This window comes from Chiloscyllium plagiosum, unplaced genomic scaffold (assembly GCF_037043375.1).
Source record: "Chiloscyllium plagiosum isolate Xiang-an unplaced genomic scaffold, Cpla_swu_hap1 HiC_scaffold_4, whole genome shotgun sequence".
Lineage (NCBI taxonomy): Eukaryota > Metazoa > Chordata > Chondrichthyes > Orectolobiformes > Hemiscylliidae > Chiloscyllium > Chiloscyllium plagiosum.
The window spans coordinates 40467326-40487231 of NW_028270142.1; the positions used below are offsets into that span (position 1 = coordinate 40467326).

Here is a 19906-nt window from a genome sequence, read left to right on the forward strand (position 1 = left end):
CCAAGTTGACTGTTGTTTTGCATAAACTGCCAAGTTGTCAGCCCAGTCTCTGTGTTAGAAGCTTGAAAGCTCAAGGCTTGTACTGGAAACTTGGGAAACAATTATCATCTCCTTGAAGATGGCAAGAAGGACAAAAGAGTTTGGCATTTAGCGTCAGATAGATGCCAGACAACGACCATCTCCAATAAGAGACATTCTTACCACTGCCCCCCTTTGAGATTCAATAGTATTAGTATCACTGGATCCCCTACTATTGACATGCTTGGCATTAGCATTGACCAGAAACTCAACTGGACTTGTCTCATCAACACAGAGCAGGTCAGAGTCTAGGAAAACTGTGGCGAGTTACTCACCTGCTGACTCCCTAATCCCTGTCCACATTAAGAAGAGACAAGTCAAGAGTATGATGGAATACTCCCTACTTGTCTGGATGGGTTCAGATCCAACAACACTTAAGAGGTTTAACATCATCTAGGACAAAGCAGCCTGCTTGATTGGCAGAGTTTAGATCAGAGTGGTGCTGGAAAAGCACAGCAGGTCAGGCAGCATCTGAGGAGCAGGAAAATTGAAAATGATTCCTGATGAAGGACTTTTGCCCGAAACGTCGATTTTTCTGCTCCCCGGATGCTGCTTGACTTGCTGTGCTTTTCCAGCACCACTCTGATCTAAACTCTGGTTTCCAGCATCTGCAGTACTCACTTTTGCCTGCTTGATTGGCATCACATCCATATTAATGCCCTCTTTTCACCACCAACACGCAGTAGCAGCAGTGTGTACTGTTTACAAGGAGCATTGCAGAAATTCACAAAAGATCCTTAGATATTACCTTCCAAACCCATGAGCATTTCCATCTAAAAGGACAAAGGCAGCAGATACATGGGAACACCATCTTCAAGTTCCCCTCCAAGTCACTCACTATCTTGACTTGGACATATACCATTGTTCCTTCAGTGTCACTAGGTCAAAATCTTGGAATTCGGGGGATCCAAGATGGTGGCAATCTAGAAGGATTGTGTTGTAGAGTTCCACACTGCAGCACAAGTGGGACGAACGTCTAACCCACCCAACTCAGACCATTGTGATATCCTGGGACTCTGGAAAGGTCATGGAGTCCCAAGAAATTGTGGAAAACCAACTTACCTGTGTTTTCACTGCCTAGGAATGCTGAAGAAGGGAGGCCCATGGCCCAGCCTGCAGGATCCTTGGATTCAATTATCTACCTGGCCCTGGTGAAGGAGCTCGCAAAATCTCGCGAGATGTTGGGTGAGCAGATAGAGGAGAAGCTGGCCCCGATCTCTATCATGCCACAGAAGCATGAATAGCAGCTGGTAGACCTAGAGAAGAAACTGATACTAGTTCCTCCAAGGATAGGATCAAAGCCTTGGAGATACAGGTCCGTAATTTGCGTGACCATGTAGATGATCTTGAGAACAGGGGCAGGAGTAAAAATATTCGGATCGTCGGTCTGCCAGAGGATAAGGAAGGTGACCGGCTGGTGGAATTTATTGAGGACTAGTTGTTGAAATTCCTTAACTTGGAGGCTGGAATGAAAGGCTTGAAGATCGAGAAGGCACAGCATAGAGGTCAGGTTTGGGCTAACGTCCTCGTCCTCTCTTGGTGTGATTTCGTCATTATAGAGATAAGGCAAGAATCGTGGAAGCTTCCAGAATCCAGGGGAAGGTTCTGAAGGCCATAATTTACGAGGGCTATAAGATCATGTTCTTCCAGGACTTCTCAGCGGCGGTGATCCGAAAAATAAAATCCTATGACGGTGTCAAGAGAAGACTGAGAGAGCTTGGGATCCAGTACTCACTGAGCTTGGATTCCAGTACGGATCTGGAATGGATCCGTACATCTCTTTGACACGTCGGAGAAGGCAAGAGACTTTGTGGACAAATTAACCTAATCTGAACAACTTAGTATGTACAAATAGCAGTGTTATTTGGGTATGTCTTTGTTTTCTTTCTTTTAAAAAAAACAGAGGAAGTCCAGTTGGGACTTTTTTTTATGGGTAATAATTTGGTTTATACTATGTTTGGTGATGGTTGAGATATGTAGATTCAATTTCTAAGTTAAGTTATACCAAAGGATGGGTGGGGTATTTACCCCTTGTTTGTGTAAAAATAAAAATCCTTATTCACATTGCTATTCCATCGTGTATTTTCTTTCTTTTCTGCTTGTGTTTGTGGTGTGGCTTGAGCTAGGAGGAGGGAAAACGGTTGGGATGGCTAGATGCCTACTTATGGCCAGTTTATACCCAGTTCAGGTATTTAAATGCCCTGGCTGCAGTATTGGCAGCGGGATGGGAAGTTGGGTTTTGGGATGGGTAGTTGCCCTTTTTGGGCAGGGGATGAGCTCCCCTATTCAGCACTGTTGGCGCTTTATATATTGGTTTGCTTTTTGGTTTTTTGTTGTATATAATCTTTGATAGCTTTGTAGGTCTGTTAACTGTAGTGGTTTTAGTTCATGTAGTTTTTAATGTTTGATGGATCTTGTGATACTAAGGATTGTGGATCGGGTTCCTCCTCTCTGGACTTTAAACATTGAAGGTTTACTGCTGGAGGTTAATGACTTGATTAATTGGTGTACCTGGAACATCAAGGGGAGTCACTCACCAATTAAGAGGAAGAAGGTACTTTTGAGTCTTAGAAAGGAGAAGGTGGATATTGCTTTGTTATAGGAGACACACTTGCATTTGAAACTACAGTAGAATGGCTTTGATTGGGTTTACTTTTCATCTTTTAATACCAGAAGTAGGGGAGTGGCTATATTGGTTTGGAGGAATTTCCCGTTTAAGTTACTAGAGTGTGTTAAAGACACACACTGGAGGTTTGTAATCCTCAAAGCCCTGATAAACAGGGAAGAATATGGTGTTTTAAATGTTTATTGCCCTCTGGCCCATCCCCTCAAATTTCTGGTAGATGCATTCTCTAAACTCTTAACTGCCTCATAGATCCCACAGTAGATAAGTTGCGCAAATGCCCCTCAATACCCTCTGTACAAACTAAACAATTAGTGGATCTGTGTGTGGAGTTAGGGTTGGTGAACGTCTGGAGGCGTCTCTACCCTATAGGCAGGGATTTTACATTTTTATCTAATCCACACAGGTGTCACACCAGGATTGATTTTTTTTCTGACCCGCATGGCAATCCTGGACTTGGTGGTATCTTGTACAATTGGTAATGTTACCATCTCTGATCACACTCCAGTGTACTTGTTGGTTAAGATTAAGGACATTATAGTGAGTCCGAGGCACTGGCGAATGGATCCTTTTGTCCTTAAGGATAATAAGTTTGTGGAGTACTTCTCTAAGGAATTAAGGGTGTTCCTAATCATTAATTTAGGCTTGGTTAGTAGCCCGTCTGTCCTTTGGGTAACTGCCAAAGCCTATGCCAGGGGGTTAGTTATTTCCTACTCTGCCAGTAGGAAGCGGCAGAAGGGTGAGCAACAATGTCTCCTTGAAACACGGTTGAAGGCAGCCGAGAAGGCCTACTTTGACAGGCCCTCGATGGTCAAGCTACAGAGGATTATGGTGCTGTGGTCTGCATTGAATTTCATACTCACGCAGACAGCAAAGAAGGAGCTTACTTTCACAAAGCAAAGGTTATATGAGCATGGTGACGGGCCAGGCAAATACTTAGCATATCTCACCAAGAAAAGGAGCGCCCCTCAAGCCATTACAGTGATGAGGGCAGGGTCTTGGAACCTAACATGTGACTCCAAAAAGACTAATGTGGCATTCCAGAGATTTTAATCTAAGTTATACCAATCTGAGTTTTGTGAGGAGGGACGGGCCAAAATGGAATAATTTTTTAAGGAGCTGGAGTCTTTTCTCAATGCCCCCTTATCAGAGCAAGAGGTACAGGAGGCTGTGAAGCAGCTTCATAGTGGAAAGTTGACCGGTCCTGATGGACTTCCCAGTGAATTCTATAAGGAACTAATAAACATATTGTCAGGCCCGATGTTCAACATATTTAATGACTCATACAGCCATGATTGTCTCCCGCCATCTCTGAGAGAGGCCAATATTTTGCTTATTCTTAAAAAAGGAAGGTCCTGGAGGACCTTCATACAGGCTCATTTAACTCTTAAATATTGACTTTAAAATCCTCTCTAAAACTCTTGTGTTAAGGCTGGAAATTGTGTTACCTTCTATTGTTAAAGAGGACCAGACGGGCTTCATTTAGGGCTGCAGATCCTCCAATAATGTTAGGAGGCTGTTTAATGTAATTCAAATGTGTCAACAACAGTCAGTACAGGGATTGGTGACTTCTCTAGAGAAGGCATTTGACCCGAGTTGAGTTGCTGTACCTTTGGAGCGATTTGGCTTCGGTGAAGCCTTTATAAGATGGGTAAACGTTCTCTACAGTGACCCTCTCGCACTGCAGTCATCACCAATGGGGTGCGATCAAGCAACTTTAGCATTTTTAGGGGCAGACAACAGGGCTGTTCCTTTTTGCCATTGCTTTTTACCTTGGTGATTGAACCGTTGCTGGAGGCCATTCGTAGGGATCCTAACATATCAGCTCCAGACGTGGGGTCAAAATTACATAAGATTGCGTTGTATACAGACAACGTCCTTATTTCTTTGCCAAATCCAGCAGTTTCAGTGCCTCGCCTGATATAATGCATCTGTGCATTTGGTGCCTCTTCAGAGTTCAAGATTAATCTTGCAAAATCAGAGGCCATGCCTATGGGTGGTTTTATGAAGGTGCGAGGTCTTGAGGGCAAATCCCGATTCCCATTTAAGTGGTCACAGAGGGGTTTTGTGTATCTGGGCATATTCATTATTCCATTTCTGGATTGGCTGTTCAAAGCCAATTTTGTTCAATTATTTGACAAAATCAAACAAGACCTTCAAAGATGGGAGGCACTTCTGGTCTGTGGTTAGCTTATTAAGATGAAAATTCTCCCCCGTTTGTTTTACCCTATATGGATGTTCCCCCGATTCTTGATAAACAAACATTCAGGAGGCTGAACGGCTGGTTCAGCTCTTTTATTTGGCATCGTAAGCAGCCCCTTATTAAATTAGCTAAACTACAGTTGCCTCACAGACTGGGCGAGTGGATCTCCCGGACATTAAAAACTACCAACTAAGCTCGCTTTTATCCTACGTGAGCGATTGGCTTTGTGGGGACCCTCTTTCAATATGGTTAGATATCGAAACTTCTCAGGCAAGGTGCCCCCTTACTAGCTTGCTGTTTTTGGACAAAATGAGGACAGTTAGGGAATACTGTCATAACCCAATAGTCATCAATACTGTTAAAGTATAGAGGGCAATTAGACAGAGGGAAGGCAATATTGGTAAAACATCTTCCCTTACACCTACAGTGGGTATGCTGGGCTTTCAACCAGGGATGATGGATTCAGAATTCAAACAATGGGCAGCTAGGGGTGTGTCTTGCATGGGCAATTTATTTGAGGGACATGCAATGATGTCCTTTGATCAGTTAGTGCAGAATTATGAGCTATCTAGCAGGGGCCTCTTTCGTTTTTTCAAGTTAGGAATTTTATTCAAAAAAGGACTACACTTTTGACTGATCCCTACAAATCCAACATAGAGAGGAAAGTGCTCAGTGCTAAGAGTACACTTTCTGTCAGCACTTTATATCATCAGTTGGGGGGCAGCCCCTCAGATGAGTTCGATCGACTCTGTAGGGTGTGGGAAAGAGAGCTAGGCATTGAGGTCTCCTCAGAGGCATGGGAAGATATTTGGGAAAACACAAGAAAGATATCAATTTGCAATAGGACCCATTTACAGTTGAAGATTCTCCATGGGGTCCACCTGGCTCTGGACTGTTTGTCAAAATTTAAACCAGGGGTATCCTCAACATGCCCCAAGTGCAAGGTTACTATAGGCACTCTTACCCATTGTCTCTGGTAATGTGGTAGGTATCAAACATACTGGAGCGCTGTAGCGGGTGCAATGGAGAGGATTTTGGATGTAAAGGTGGAGGAGGACCCAATCTCTCTTGGAGTCGTAGAGTCATAGAGATGTACAGCACGGAAACAGACCTTTCAGTCCAACATCTCCATGCCAACCAGATATCCCAACCGAATCTAGTCCCATCTGCCAGCATCCGGCCCATATCCCTCTAAACACTTCCTATTCATATACTCATCCAGATGTCTTTTAAATCTTGCAATCATTCTAGCCTCCACTACTTCCTCTAGCAGCTCATTCCATACACGTACTGCCCTCTGCATGAAAACGTTGCCCCTTAGATCTCTTTTATATCTTTCCCCTTTCACTCTAAACCTATGCCCTCTAGTTCTGGACTCCCCCAACCCAGGGAAAAGACTTTGTCTTTTTATCCTATCCATGCCCCTCATAGCTCAAATCCTCCAACCCTGGCAACATTGTTGTAAATCTTTTCTGAACCCTTTACTCCTCCTCTCCCACCCCTCAACCTCAGCTTCAGCATATGTAACAATCTTCCCCTGGCTACAATAGTTTCTTACAAAGGGTCACTGGACCCGAAATGTTAACTCTGCTTTCTCTCCACAGATGATGCCAGATTGCTGAATTTTTCTAACAATTTCTGTTTTTGTAACCAAACGTGAAGGGCCTGGTTAGCTAAAGTAGGATCATCAGCACTAGGAAACAACACCAATGAATGGGCTTTCTGGTCTTTTCTACTTCCAACAATAATCTATTCTCTCTATTTGTTTTTCTGTGCGTGAGGAGGAACTTATAATTGGATTAGAGTTTTATTTAAGTGCTATTTATATCTTTTTGCCAAAAGCTGTATTTTGATTACCTCTAATAAACAATATTTATTGTTTAGTATAGAAGCCTAGTCCATACATTAAAGTTTGTAATGCAAGTTAGGAAAGTAGAGTGCTGTACGTTTGTTAAAAGAACTTTAACACTTGGTATTATTCCATGAACAGTGGGGATCAATTTGATGTGCACTTTCCCAGCATATTGGAACACCTGTCAGCCTGATTGGTTTAGCGTAGCCAATCGACCTTACCCGCACACATTACCTGGAGGAAACCTTTGCAGATACGGGGAGATTATGCAAATTCCACATGGACAGTTGCCTGAAGGTGGAATAGAATCTGGGCAGCAGAGTTAGCCACTGATGATAGTCCACAGTACTCTCAGGAGAAAGTGAGGTCTGCAGATGCTGGAGATCAAAGTTGAAACTTTATTGCTGGAACAGCACAGCAGGTCAGGCAGCATCCAGGGAACAGGAGATTCGACGTTTCGGGCACAGGCCCTTCTTCAGGAATAGTACTCTCACCCTTGCTTCCAACTCTTGCCAACTCCTTGGGACACCCATCTTGCAAATGGCAAAAGAAAAGGACTTCCTTTCTTATCGAGGAGGTTAGGCTTCAAACTTCAAGACACAGAAGCTGCCAGCCTCTGACAGCCAACACAATGTGAAACCTCGTTATCAAGCTGCTCAATTGGCCAAGAGGCTTGTGGGTCTTTTACCAAGCTGATTAGAGCTTGATTCAACAAGCTTTTTCTACTGTGGGGACAGCATGTTAGTTGCCTCTGAAAATGTCCACTCCCACACTTAGACAATGAATCGGAGAATCACAACCTTAGATCAACCATAATCCTACCAAATGGTGGAGCATGTTTGAGGGGCTGAATGGTGAACTCGTACCAATTCCTGCATTCTTAAAAAGCTGGGTACTGAAGGAGTGATGCACTTTTGTTTGAGATGTTAAACCAAGGTTTTCTCTGGCAATTCTGGTGGGTGTAAAAAAAACTCATGGCGCTTTTTTGAAGAAGAGCAGAAGAACTCTTCCTAGTACTCTGGGTTAAGATTTATTCCTCACCAACTAAAGTAAATTATTAGAGAATTATCCCATCGCTATGTACAAATTAGCTGCTGTGTTTGCCACATTGTAACAGTGAACTACACTTCAAACAGCTATTTATTGCTGTAGAGCATTGGGATGTTCTGTTGCAAAGTGTTATAGATATGCAAGTTTTATGAAAAATAAAAGACGAATTTATAGATAATTGCATTTTAAACAATTGGAATGCAAATTCAAATTTGCCTTATTAAGTTTTGAACATGTTGGTTTACCTCATTTGCACAGCCGATTTTACTGAATCCAGTCCCGGTAATGGTTAGTTTGTCCTTCACTGTTCCTTTCGAGGGTGTGATGCTGTTGATTGTGGGGGAGTAGCAGGCAGACAGGTAGAATGTGAAGCTTTTGTCATCGATCCTGTTCAATGTCTGGTTACATGTGGGGATCGGTGCTGTACAGTCACTATTACGTTTTTGTCGTGAAGGCAGTTTCTCAGAAGGCCCTACACACAAACAATCAGATGTTAACCAAGAGAATATGTGCAGGGACAGCAGCCAGTGGGGAAACAGAAAGCAACACATCAAGAAACTCAAATACATTCAGCTTTCTCGGCAGGAGTAGCTCAAAATCTATAGAATTGTTGCCAGATATTCCAAGCCTGACTAGATAGGTGTGCCACTGACTGCTTTCTGAGAAAACAGTTTTACTCAAACCTTATGCAACAAATGGTGGATCCAAACGTCACTGATGAGTGCGAGACACCAGTATTGTGCATGTGATCTCAAAGCTCCCATTCACATGTGAACTTTAGCCGGAATGTTCGGTAAAATGGAGATAGAAAGAGTAGAGAGATTGTGCTTAATTACATGAAGTAATTCAAAACAAATTAAATAATACTGAAATAAAACCCTAGTCTCACTAATAGCCACAATGGAAATATCAGAATGTTATAAAAGCCAACCTGATTAATTTTGTTCTTTAATTATATGATAGCTTTACACCCTCAGTTACTGAAGGTTTGGAGAACTTTGTTTAATAAAGATCCACACACATATCACATACATTATTCTTTGATGTTTGTAAGATGTTTTCTACTGAAATCAGTCTTGGTGGTTAGTATGTAGTTAACAATTTCTATTGGACAACATTGATCTAAACACTGATTTGTCACAGCAATTAATAGATCCTCAGAATCAAACATATACACCATAAAACCCCGCGTGATGGAGGTTAACCTATCCCAGGAACAAACATCACCTCACCCAGAGTGATGGGGAAGGGGATTAACATTTTTAGGCTTTGCCTGTATTGCTCTAGAATTGGCACACTAAGGAAATTTCCTCCAGCAACACATAAACCCTCCAAAATCGTAAGAGGATGTGCATTTCACCTGGTACATATTCTGCTTCGATCCCTGCCAAATGAATATGTACGCCTTTGATGCTTTCCTCAGCTGATTTCACATTCACCACCCCTTGGAGGACAACACTTTGCTTCTGGTCCACATAACCACTGCTGTAGTAATAAGTCCCGGGGGAGGTAAAATGATGAGAGAATGAACCTACACAGAAAGACCATCATCCATTAGGGTTGTGAAATCACCAAATCCACTTTATATTACATCCTGACTGTAATCAGAAAGCATCAATACAAAGTTTGTATTTTCACTCCATTGTAGCATAGATACAGAATCTGACATGCAGCTATCTGAACAATGAAGATGCCCAAAACCTGGAGATTTTTACAGGGGCAAGACATGAAATTTAATTGTACTAACTGAGTGAAGTAACTTACTGGCTTATTTGATTCGATGTTGAATTAGTACAGACTGGTCACACACCAATCTCTTTCTGTGCTCCAAGTGGTTTGTGACCTTTGACCCCACCCAACATAATTCTTGATAAAGTCCTGATGCCCAGAACGTCGACAGCTCTACTGCTCGAATGCTGCCTGTCTTGCTGTGTGTTTTTGACTCTGACCCTACAGCATCTGCAGTCCTCACTTTTTCCTACCCAACATGGCCCAGCCTGATCTGGCTGACCCAACCTGGCCCTCACTACCCAACCCAAAAACTGACAAAGATCGGAAAGCTGACATTGGCTTAGTCCTGGGATTGTCAGTATTGAGATACAGTGTCTGTATAATGATTCCATTACTGGACTCATAATCCAGAGGAATGGACCAGTACTCCTGAGACATGAGTTCAAACTTCACCATGCCAGTTGGGAAATTTAGATTTGACAAATTAACTATATTTGAAATAAAAAGCTAGTCTCAGTGATAGTGACTACACAACTACCAGATTTTTATAAATACTCATTGTCTTCACAAATATTCTCCAGGGGAAAAAAGCTGCTTCTCTTACTTGTTAACCTTACCATTTGCATGTGACTCACAGCTATGTAGTTGACTCTTAACTGCCCTCTGAAATGGTTAAACAAACCATTAAGTTGTTATGCAGATGGTTCACTATCACCTAATAAAGTATTAGGGATGGGCAACAAATGCTGGCCTTGCCCAACCCTGTGAATGCATAATTAAAAACAAACATTTCTTACAACCTCAGGAAGTTCCAACTTGCTCTACACCAAATGAGAGACTTTTGAACTTTAGCTTTTGCTGTGATGTAGGAAATGTGCAGATGGACATAAAATGTTGCATATCCTATGTTGAAAATTAAGAAAGTTCTTGTTGATGGCCTGGGGCTGATATTTGTCTCAATCAACATCACAAATAATGATCTGCACATTATTATATTTCTGGTTGTGAGAGATTGCTGTGTGCAAACTGGCCAAACAGTTTTGCAACAGTACAGCATGTCAAAAGTACTTCATTGACTGTAAAGCTCTTAGGGCTCTCCTGAAGTTGTAAAAAGTGCCCGAGAATTTCAAGTTGTTTTCTTTCACAAGAAAGTCTGATTGAAAAATCATGCAATGAGGATGAATTACTGCACAAGCTTCTCTTGTGCATCAATGGAATTTTACACAGGTGAGGATCTTCCTGTTAAATGCAAAATTGTGAATTTACCTGATGTAGTGCTCATATTGTCACTAATAAACCCACTGCCTTTGTAGTTTACATCACTGGGTTTGGAGACACTGAAGACTCTGTATCTCAAATGTTGAAGTAAAGGTGGGGACTGCCACTGCCATTGTACTGTATCCCCAACGACGATGTCCAGGCTTGAAGGATTCCACTCATACCCCACTCCAAGTGCTGTTAGGATAAAGTAGTAACAAATGTGGATAGAAAGTATATTCAAAAATAAAATATAAAATGTGTTGTAAAGCGATTTGTTAACAAACATGACAAGTGTTTAAGTTTCAGTCATTGATATACTTTAATTTCAAAAATGACTATTACTTAGATTAGATTAGATTAGATTACTTACAGTGTGGAAACAGGCCCTTCGGCCCAACAAGTCCACACCGACCCGCCGAAGCGCAACCCACCCATTCCCCTACATTTACCCCTTTTACCTAACACTACGGGCAATTTAGCATGGCCAATTCACCTGACCTGCACATCTTTGGACTGTGGGAGGAAACCGGAGCACCCGGAGGAAACCCACGCGGACACGGGGAGAATGTGCAAACTCCACACAGTCAGTCGCCTGAATCGGGAATTGAACCCAGGTCTCTGGCGCTGTGAGGCAGCAGTGCTAACCACTGGGCCACCGTGCCCAGTGAAAATATTTCATCTCAGTTTGAGAGTTTGGTACTTTATACTGAACATGCATCTTTATTAGATTTTTCAGCATTTTTTGATATTGCCTGTTTCAGTCATTACCAGGCTTTAAGGTTTGGGAAGTCAAAGAGGCAAACCTTTAAAATGAAAGCCAGGATTTTCAGGAGAGGTGTCAGGAAACACTTCTTCACACAAATGGGAAAATCAGAAACTCCCTCCCTCAGAGCTGTTAAAGTTGGGGTCAAGAGATGGATAGATTTTTGTTAGGAACGCATTTTAATGGCTATGAAACCAAGATCAGTGGATGGAGTTATGCTACAGATCAGTCTCCATCCAATTAATTAATTTAGCTCAAGGGTCTGAATTAATTCCTCCCAGTTTCAATAGACAGAGATAGGAAACAACACTGCACAGTTTGAACAAAGATCTTCAAAAAGATATCACATACTTTGACTGCTGCCATTATTTGTAATGACAAATTTTCTTCCAGTTTGATCAGAAACACACTTGAGAACGTTTGGTGAAGCAAACGTTATGTGACATGGAACAGAACCTGTAAATATTGCACAACACAGAATTCCAGTCAGAATAAATGTCAGCGATTGTTATAAAATATCTGTTGTAATTTAACTCAGATTACTATCTTTCTTCAAGTTATGAATGTATAATATAAAAACAGATAGCAAAGGTTTCTATAAATATATAAAATGAAAAAGAGTGGTTAAGGTAAACATTGTTCCTTTAGAGGATGAGAAGGGGGATTTAATACTGGGAAATGAGCAAGTGGACGAGGCGTTGAACAGGTATTTTATGTCTGTCTTCACAGTGGAACACACAACAAGCCAATAATTGATGACAAAGAGGCTATGGCAGATGAGGACCTAGAAAAGATCATTATCACTAAAGAGGTAGTGTTAGACAAGCTAATGGGGCTAGGTAGTCAAGTCTCCTGGCCCTGATAGAATGCATCCCACGCCAGCAGAAGGGATGGCAGGGGAAATACCAAATGTGTTTGTGGTAATTTACCAAAATTTTCAGGAATCTGGGTATGTTCCGGAAGGCTAGAAAACAGCAAATGTGATGCCACTGTTTAAAAAAGGAGGTAGACATAAGGCAAGTAACTATAGGCTCATTAGATTAACTTCTGCAATGGGGAAATTGCTTGAATCTATAATGAAGGAAGAAATAGTGAGGCATCTGGATAGAAAATGTCCCATCTGGCAGATGCAACATGGATTCATCAAAGGCAGGTTATGTTTAACTAAGTTACTGGAATTCTTTGAGGACATTACGAGTGTGATGGACAACAGAGCACCAGTGGATGTGGTGTATTTGGATTTCCAGAAGACATTTGACAAGGCGCCACACAAGAGGCTGCTGCAGAAGATCAAGGTGCACAGTGGTATGGGTAACGTATTAGCATGGAGAGAGGATTGGTTAACTAAAGCAAACAAAAAGTGGGGGAAATTGATGTTTATCTGGTTGATGATCAGCGGCTAGTGGTGTGCCTCAGGGATCAGTATTCGGACTGCAATTGTTTACAATTTACATAGAAGATTTCAAGCTGGGGACCAAGTACAGTGTGTCAAGGTTCACAGATGGCACTAATGTGACTGGTTGAGCAAAGTGTGCAGAGGACACTGAAAGTTGGTAGAGGGATATAGGTAGGTTAAGTGAATGAGTGAGGTTCTGGCAGATGAAGTACAATGTTAATAAATGTGATGTCATCCATTTTGGTAGAAATAACAACAAAAGGGGCTCTTATTTAAAGAGTGAAAAATTGCAGTATGCTGCTCTGCAGAGGGACCTGATTGTCCATGTGCATGAATCACAAAACGTTTGTCTGCAGGTACAGCAGATAATTAAGAAGGCAAATGGAATACTGTACGTCATTGTTAGATGGAGTTTAAGAAGAGGGAGGTTATGCTGCAGCTGTATAGAGAGATGGCGAGGCCACACCTACAGCACAACGTACAGTTTTGGTCTTCATATTTGAGAAAGCATGTATGTGGCATTGGAGGGTATAGAGGAGGTTCACCAGATTGATTCCGGAGTTGAGAGATTGAGTAGACTGTGACTATACTCATTGGAATTTAGAAGAATGAGGGAGGAATCTTGTAGAAATGTATAAAATTACTTAGGTAAGATAAGATAGAAGCAGGGAGTTTGTTTCCACTGGCGGGTGAAACAAGACCTTGGGGCCGTGGCCTCAAAATAAGGGGGAGGCAGATTCAGGACTGAGTTGAGGAGGAACTTCTTCACCCAAAGGATTGTGAACTTATGGAATTCCTTGTCCAGTGAAGCAGGTGAGGCTACCTTCTTAAGTGTTCTTAAGACAAAGATAGATAGACTTGTCAACTGTAAAGGAATTACCAATTATGGTGAGTGGGCAGGTAAATGGAGTTAAGTCCATAAAAACAATCAGCCATGACCTTATTGAATGGTGCAGCAGGTTCAATGAGCCAGAACGCTTACTCCTGTTCCTGTTTCTTATATTCTTATACTAAGCTATTCCAGTTATAGATTTGCAGAGCAATAATTTGCACAGAGAGGAAATGGCAAAATTAACAAACTAAAGAAACATCATGAGATTATTTTTAATTCATTCACAGGCATTGTGTTTTGCTGGCTTGAGCATTGTCCTCATAGGTGGAAGAAGTGCTGGTTTAGAAAGTGCTGCTTAAGGAGCTCTGGTGAGTTGTTGGAGTGCACCTTGTTGATGTTGTACACCATTGCTAACTTGTGTCAGTGATGAAGGGTTTGCATTTTGAAATTGTTGGATGGAGTGTCACTCAAGTGTACTGCCTTGGTGAGGCGTTGCTTGAGCATTGTTGGAACTCATCTCGGTAAGTGGACAACATTGCATCCCACTCCTGATTTATCCCTTCTTAGTGGTGAACAGATTTTGAGAAGTCAGGAGGTAAATTACTTGAATTCCTAGCCTCTGTCTCACTCTTGTAGCCAACATATTTATAAGTTTAGTCGAATTCAGATTCTGGTCAATGATAACCCTGAGGATATTGATAATGAATAATTCTATGAGAAAGTGAGGACTGCAGATGCTGGAGATCAGAGTCGAAGAGTGTGATGCTAGAAAAGCACAGCCATTCATCGCGGGAGCACGAGACGGTGCCGATACAGTCATCGATGTAATGGAAGAAAAGGGGATGGTGCTGATGTAGCTCCCGTGAGGAGGTTGACCAGTTCATCAACTTCACCAACACCTTCCACCCTGGCTTCAAGTTCACTTAGACCATCTCGGACACCTCCCTCCCCTTCCTGTACCTCTCCATCTCCATTTCCGGTGACAGACTCAAACTCCACTTCTCACTCTGCCGGGGAGATGCAAGTCCTGGGCCACCTCCACCACCAAACTCTAGCCACCCAATGCCTGGAGGAAGAACGCTTCATTTTCCGCCTTGGGAACCTCCAACCACACGGGATCAATGCATATTTTACCAGTTACTTCATTTCCCCTCCCCTCACCTTACCCCACAGCCACCCTTACAACCCGACACCGCCCTCTTGAACTGTCCTACCTGCCCACCTTACTTCCCACCAATCCACTCCACCCTCCCCTCCGACCTATCATCACCTCCCACCTCCATCTACCTATCACATTCCCAGCTATCTTCCCCTAACCCCACCCCCTCCCATTCATCTCTCAGCTACCTGGGCCACCCCTCATTTCTGATGAAGAGCTTATGCTCGAAACATCAACTCTCCTGCTCCTCGGATGTTGCCTGACTGGCTGCGCTTTTCCACCACCACGTTCTTCAAAATGGATAATTCTATGTTAATGCTATTGAATGTAAAGGGGCAATAGTTAGATTCTCTCTTGGAGGTGATGGTGATAAGATGGCATTTGTGTGAGCAAATGTTACTTACTACTTATCAGCTCAATCTTTAGTATCTGAGGATCGCAAACAGTGCTGAACATTGTGCAATCATCAGCAACATCTCCACTACTGACATTATGATGGAAAGAAGGTCATTAATGAAGCAGCTGAAGCTGGTTGAATAGTGATACAGTGATGACCTGAGACTAAGTTGATTGATCTCCAACAATGGCAACCATATGTATCCTATATGTATAATACAAAGAAACTACTGTGGATGCTAGAAATCTGAAACATACACAGAGTGCTGGAGAAGCTCAGCAGGTCTGGCAGCTTCTTTGGGACAGAGAAAGAGAGTTAGTGTTTCAAGTCTGATATGACTCTCCTTCAAAACTTCCAATTTTCAAAGAAGCAGCAAGTCTTGAGTTTCTCCAGTACTTTCTGTGTTTGCACCTTTCTGCTAGGTATGACTCCAACCAGTGGAGAATTCTCCCCAGTGGTCCCACCCATCCCCTATTGTTCACAGCTTTATCGGAGCTCCTTGCTGTCACACTCAGTCAAATGCTGCCCAGCTTACATAACAGTCCACTTCATCTCTCAAGTTCACTTGATAAGCGTACCAATTTGAACAATGTTGTCCTCTGGGACGGGACTGAAACCAGATCCAGAAATGGTGATTTTCGTGCCTCCATACAATGAGCCCTGCTGAGGAGTCACTTCGGTCACTCGCAAGACATACTCGACTGAAGCATTTAGAGATTTGCTGCGGTGAAAGAGAAAAAACAAACAAGATAAATCTTAAAAAGCACTAATGTTATCAAAGAGCAACCAAAAGTACAGATGAAACCTTACAGGAAACATTATCATTCAGTCCTCAACTCTACGTCAAATGTAATATCGACACAAAAACATTGAGTTGACAAAGCAGTTATCTATGGAATGCAATGAATTGCTGTGATCTGTAAGTCTTAAATGGCTCTGGATGCAGATTCAACAGCAACTTTCAAAAAGGAATTAAGTAAATATTTGAAGGATAAAAAAATTATATGGCTTTGGGAATAGACCAGGGAAGTTGAATTGCAAAAAGACTCATTCAGTGCCATGTCACTCTGTGATAGCAATCTCAAATATGATGATTCAGCAAAAATAGATTTGGGATCAACTTGCTTAAGAAATATTATTCATGGAATAGACATGGTCATCATTAGCTGAGCCAGCATTTATTGTCCATCTCTAGTTGCCCTTAAAAAAAGTAGTGGTGAACTGCCTTCTTGCTGTTGCCCATTTGCTGTTGGTAGATCACAGGACTTTGACCCAATAACACTGAGGGAGCAGCATTATATTTCCAAGTCAGGATGGTGAGTGGCTTGAAGGGAAAATTGCAGGTAGTGTTTCCTGCTCTTGTATTTGATGCTCTTGTCCTTCTAGATGGTAGTAGTCATGAGGTTGAAAGTTGCTCTTTTGGGACCCATAGTGAACTTCTGCAGTGCATCTTGTAGATGACACAGACTGCTGCTACTGAGCTAATGTGGAGGGAATGTATCATTGTGGATGTGATGCCAATCAAGCAGGTTGCTTGGTCTTGGATGGTGTCATGTTCCTTGAGTGTTGTTGGAGCTGCGATCATCCTGGGAAGTAACAGCTATTCGATCAGTCCTGACTTTTGTTTTGTGAATAGTGGACAGGATTTGGAGACTCGGGATGGGAGTTACATATTGCTGAAATCCCAGCATCTGACCTGTTCTTCTAGTTGCAATATTTATATAGAAGACCAGTTCAGCTTCCAATCAAAGATAACCTCCAGGATATTGATAGTGGAGGATGGTAGTCAGTGATGGTAATGCCAATGAATATCAAAAGGGTGAATTGTTAGATTCTGTCCTGTTGGAGGTGGCCATTGCCTGGCACTCATATGGTGCAAACTTTACCTTACCACTTGTCAGCCCAAGCTTGGATATTGACTAGGTTTTGCTGCGTTTGGACATGGACTGCTTCATGGTGCTGAACATTGTGCAATTTATGATGGAGAATGGTCACTATTGAAACAACTGAAGATGATTGGTCTTGGGACACTATCCTGAGGAATCCCTGCAGAGATATCCTGCAGCTGAGATGGCTCATCTCTAACAACCACAACCATCTTCCTTCATGCTTAGTATGACTCCAATCAGCAGGCAGTTTTCCCCTGATCCTCACTGACTCTAGTTTTGTTGATGCTGTTGGATGGCACACACATTCAAATGCTACTTCGATGTCAAGAGCAGTTACCCTCACCTCTGTCCTGGCTATAACTATCTTGGATTCATTTGTAAGTGTTGCTTTGGCTGGGGAGCCTCCTGGCTTTGAGTTTTCCCAGAAAAATGCATCAACAATAAGTGGGCAACTTTCAGTTTGATCTCAGAATCTGACTTTGATTGGATGAACAGGACCAGTGTTTTTTTAACTGATACAAAAGATTGCAGAAACTTGCACTGAAAACAATTTGCGCTGAAAATTCTGCTATCTTTTGTACAGCTACACTGATTCGGAGAAACTTGTAAAGAAAAATCAATGCAATGGAACATAAGCTCTCGGTCTTCATACCCAACATGAGTTTGTACATAGATACTGTAATTCGCCGGAGGGAGGCTGGGCGGACAACATGTGATGTTGTTGGTCGACCATCGAAGAATTGCGCACTCAGAGTTCCCAATAACTACAACGCTATCTTCAGATTTGTTGCCAAAATCTGATCCATAGATTGTCAGATTGGAACCACCTGTGAAACAATTTTTATATAATTAATTCCCTTGTCACACAACAATACAAAAATATCAGTCAATCTGTCTGCTCCATCAGAACAGTATTGCCATACACCAGTAACAATGTGTGTTTATATAGAGTCTTTAACATAGGAAAATATGGAAGCGTGCAGTAAGGAGTTAGCATAGCACAGGGAGCTATTTCTTCGTGGTGTCAGATCTCACGGTACCAGGATCTTTGTGCAGGGCTTCAGAAAAGTCCTTTCCTATGTTTCCTCTCCCCTCACTTCTGGAATTCAGCTCTTTTGTCCATGTTTGAAGTTAGGCTGTAATGATGTCTGGAAATGAGTGGCTCCTATGGAACTCAAGCTGCATGTCAGTGAGCAGGTTATAGCTGAGCAAGTGCTGCTTGATAATTCTGTTCATCATCCCGTCCGTCACTTTATTGATGAGTAGACTGCTGATTGAATTCATCCTGCTGTTTGTGTACTATATATACAAGGATAATGTTCCACATTGTTGAGTAGATGCCAGTGTTGTAACTGTATATTGGAACAGCTTGGTTAGGAGTTAAGACTATTTCTGGAGCACAATACTTCAATATCATTACCAGTATTTTGGCAGGGTCCATAGTTTTGTAATATCTGTTGCCCCTAAATCATGTGAAGTGAGTTGAATTTACTGAAGATTGCCATCTGTGATTCTGGGGATCTCATGAAGGGGCTGAAATTGATCATCCACTCAGCACTTCTGGGTGAACATTGATGTAAGTAGGAGCAATTTACTGCAGATTCTGGAATCTGGACTAAAACAATAACGCAAAGCTGGAAATCACTGTGGGTCAGGCAGCATCCATGGAGAGTGAGCAAACTAACGTTTCAAATACAGGTGACTCTCCATCACAGCTGATATCATTTCTAGAGGAGGTAGCATCTATGCAATAGGTGGAGGGGTGGAGTGCTGGGAGAGAGAAGCTGCTGACAATGCAGATGCAGTGATCAGAAAATGAGAATGGCAAAACAATGGTATGGCTAACTGTCAAACAGGGAAGAACAGATAGTCCCATTAGACTGAGGGAGGGAGACAGAGGACATGGTGACAGAGAATGTAATATATAAAGCCAAAAGAAAGGAGTGGGAATCTGAAGGTGCTGAATTCAATATTAAGTTCAGAAGGCTGTGAAGTGCTTAGTCTGAAGATGAGATGTTGTTCATCCAGTTTGTGCTGTGATTCACTGGAGCATTGCAGCATGCTGAGGATAGGCAAGTGGGCATGCGAGCTATGTTAAAGTGACTGGCTGTGGGAAAGTCAGGGTCCTGTTTGCACACAGACTGGAGGTGCTCCACAAAGCAGGCAGCCAGTCTGCGTTTGTTTTCTCCAATGTAGGGTAGGCCACATTGGGTGGAGTAAATGCAAAAGAATAGATCGGAGGAGGTACAGGTGAAACACTGCTTCACCTGGAAACACTGTTTAGGCCCTTGGATGGTGAGTAGAGCGGAGGTGAACGGACAGTTGTTGCACCTTCTGTGACTACATGGGAAGGTGTCATGGGAAGTGGGTGAGGAATGTGTTGATGGCTGAGGAATGGCCTAGGATGCCCTGGAGGAACAGTCCCTGTGAAATGCAGATAGGGGAATTGGGGGAAGATATGTTTGATGGTGGCATCCTGCTGCAGTTGTCTGAAATGGCGGCGATTGAGCCTTTGAATGAGGAGGCTGGTGAGATGAAAAGTGAGGACAAGGAGGACTCAATCAAGCTGCTGCGAGTGATTGAAGGGACAAAGGAAGAAGTATGGGTGATAGGTTGGATGCAGTTGAGGGCCCTATCTATCACAGTAAGTGGGAAACCATGTTGTGGAAGGAG

The 19906-nt window shown here is 42.5% G+C and overlaps 1 protein-coding gene across 1 annotated transcript in view; it reads right to left on the reverse strand.

Moving 5' to 3' along the window:
* Window positions 1-19906, reverse strand: part of LOC122549504 (fibrocystin-L) — a gene marked incomplete at its 5' end in the record, with an annotated part of 252804 nt that overhangs the window by 140399 nt on the left and 92499 nt on the right. The window contains 6 exons of the mRNA XM_087985858.1: window positions 8052-8278; window positions 9167-9337; window positions 10804-10992; window positions 11912-12016; window positions 15923-16065; window positions 17886-18060. Of these exons, the coding sequence (XP_087841984.1) occupies window positions 8052-8278; window positions 9167-9337; window positions 10804-10992; window positions 11912-12016; window positions 15923-16065; window positions 17886-18060 (1010 nt within the window). The remainder of the gene's footprint in view (window positions 1-8051; window positions 8279-9166; window positions 9338-10803; window positions 10993-11911; window positions 12017-15922; window positions 16066-17885; window positions 18061-19906) is intronic.